Below are 2,970 nucleotides of genomic sequence, written 5' to 3' on the forward strand. Positions count from 1 at the left end.
TCTTTTTCACGAAAAGTATCGGGGCTCCCCAAGGACAATGACTTGGTCGTATAAACCCTATATCCAGGTAGTTTTGTAATTGCACTTGTATTTCTTTGAGCTCAGATGGTGCCATCCAGCACGATGCCTTTGAAATAGGTGCGGTTCATAAAATTAACTCAATCTAAACTCAACTTCCTAATCTGGGGGTATCCCTGGAAGATCCTCAGGAAACACTTCCAGAAATTTTCACACCACCACTACCTTAGTTGGTTGTGTCTTAGACACCCTATCCTTATCTATTACATTCGCCAAGTAGCCGATACATCCATCGTCCCGTAATTTCCTAAACTTTGAGGTGGAGATTATAGAAAAATTCTTCTCTTGAGTTGTGTCCGGGAACACGAACAGTTCTTCCCCATGTGGGTTAAAAGCCACCTTTCTTTGTTTGCAATTCACCACCGCCCCACATTTGGTTAGCCAATCCATACCAAAAATAACATCATACTCATCTAAATCTAAAACTAGCAAATCCACGGTCAACTCCCGACTTTCTACCCAGACTGGTACGACTCTAGCCCAAGACCGTACCATCATATCCTTCCCCGAAAGTAAGGATACAACACATACATTTTCCATAGGCTCAAGCTTCCTATCTTTCCTATCAACATAAGATGCAACAATAAAAGAATGGGATGCACCAGTATCCTTCACTGCATGTGCTGAGTTAGTAGCCACAAGAAGCTGACTTGACACCATGTCGAAAGTCCCAGCTCCTCTATCACCTTGGGTGAGTGCATAAACTCGAGGTGCAGCCCCAATTGGCTTTGGTTGGTTTTTCCCTTCCTTCTGACCAAGATTCGAGCAATGCCTGAAGAAATGTCCAGATTTCCACATGTTAAGTAATTACTGTTGTTACACTCGCATGGGTGGCGTCGGTTGCATTTATTACATTATGGAAAATAGTTGTTTTCTCTCCTTGGATGCTTGTTGAAGTTCGTTTATTATCTCAACCATTGGGAAATCAAGAGTTTCCTGGAGTATTGGTCTTCCCCACATTTCTATTGCCTCTGTATGCAAACCTTTCAGAAGGGCCACTCTGGTTACTAGAGTACCTTCCCTGGTCATTGGAGACATGTGCTCGTTCATTAGCCCTGTAGGGCTCTTTCTTCTCTTGTACTAGCCATGACTCTTGGTGAATTGATCTCTTCATAGCTTTATCATAATTACCCGAGTTGGTCTTCACGGTATCAACGAACTAAGCTATCTCCCTTTTCAACCCATTCATGAATTTGTGTACCTGGTTGGCTTCAGTGTTGACCAGGTCCGGAGCAAATCTTGAGAGTTGGTCAAACTTGGGCATGTACTCCTGTACGCTAGATGACCCTTATACCAAGTTGGAGAACTCAACAAGTTTCCAATCAATCGTTGTTTGGTTATAGTACTGAGCATTGAACAAGTTTAAAAAATTTTGTCCATTTTATCTGTGTAGTATTACACCCCTTCTTAGCGATGTCCCACCAGTTGCGGGCATCCTTTCGATGGCCTCAACAAAGTGGAAGATCCTTTCCAGCACACTAACCCATTCTTCTAACAACAGGGGGTCTGAAGTCCCTTCAAACATGGGTGGGTTTTGTCTACCAAACCATTCAGAGATCGGTTTTGGCAGTTCTACTCTGGGTTCATCCGCTGGAAGATTTGCTCCCACCGGTGGCTCTCCTTATGCTGGTGCTTCCCGTGGTTTTGAAATGTCTTCTTGGGGTGCTAGGGGTGCGGGGTTGTGTGGCACTTCCAAAAATCTTCGTATCAATGCCTCGAACATCTGGGCATTTTTTTTGCTCAAGCATAGTCCTTCTCAGATCTTCTATCTGAGTTGCCAAATTTGGTTTTGGTTGTGCTCCTTCTCCTGTATGTCTCCCTCGGCCTCGAACCCTTCCTTTTCCTCGGCCATGACCTACATCTTGGTCAACGAGCACTCTCTCGGCTGGGTCTGGTGGATTAACAGCTCGAGCTCCCCTGGCTCGAGTGTTAGGCACCATCGCCAGTCTCTATACAACAATGATCAAAACATTTGAGTATACAAGTTTCCCACATACAAGGAAATGAAAAGAAAAACCATAACGATTCAACTCAAAATGGTTAGTCATAAAATTTATGGCTATAACCTAGCAATACAAAATTATCATGACAGAACATGCCATAAAGTTTTAGTTAGTAGCACGATAAATACAAAAGAGAACCCTAGTTGCACGTCAGATTTTTACACACGTGTAATATAACTATACAAAAGTCCTACAACCTAGTATGTTTTCAAAGTCTTTACAAGAAGTATTCACAAGACCCTCACAGCATAACCTAATTTAGGCTATCAATCAGCATATCCAGCTCTATGTTAATATCCTAGTCCGGCTGCTCGGGATCCTCCTCTGGCTCTACCGCCCTGCCTCAAGGTATGCTATCAACCACGGAGATAGGCCAATCCATGGCCCAAATGTTAGCTCAATCTGCATACGGAAGTAATCCCACGTGTCGCGAACAAGCCGCCAACGTCTGTGATGAAACCATATACATGTCGCCTCTCTCAGACAAGTGTTGGCTTATCACACTCTCCGTTGCTCGGGTGTGTTGGCCCTATCAAATACTTTTGTCATGTAATGCATCCATTGCCAAATGGCATGCCGATCCCATTGATCTTACTCAAAGCATCGAGGGTTCCCATCGTTAAAGAGTCTATAGTAATCGATCCTAGGCATAGGGATCATAGGTAGGTTCTTTATCATAGGGTCACCTATCTAAGGTATATCAGCCATAACCTACATTTTATAGAATTAAGGTGAATAAAAGAGAACAAGGGAAAAAGATATGAAAATACAATATTTACAGTGAGTGTCGGTCTATCTTGCAGAATGTACATGTAGGTGTTCTACAGAATTAGATCAACTCGAGCTATGATACCACTTGTAACGACCTTCAAAATATACAAGACCAAAA

The 2,970-nt window shown here is 43.0% G+C and overlaps 1 protein-coding gene across 1 annotated transcript; it reads right to left on the reverse strand.

Moving 5' to 3' along the window:
* Positions 1-228: 228 nt before the first annotated feature.
* On the reverse strand, positions 229-1,192 carry LOC133785531 (uncharacterized). Its single transcript, XM_062224759.1, has 2 exons — positions 1,062-1,192; positions 229-850 (listed from the first exon to the last, which is right to left on the reverse strand). The coding sequence occupies exons 1-2, from the start codon at positions 1,190-1,192 to the stop codon at positions 229-231; spliced, it is 753 nt and encodes a 250-aa protein (XP_062080743.1).
* Between the last annotated feature and the right edge of the window lie 1,778 nt (positions 1,193-2,970).

Source organism: Humulus lupulus, chromosome 6 (assembly GCF_963169125.1).
Source record: "Humulus lupulus chromosome 6, drHumLupu1.1, whole genome shotgun sequence".
Lineage (NCBI taxonomy): Eukaryota > Viridiplantae > Streptophyta > Magnoliopsida > Rosales > Cannabaceae > Humulus > Humulus lupulus.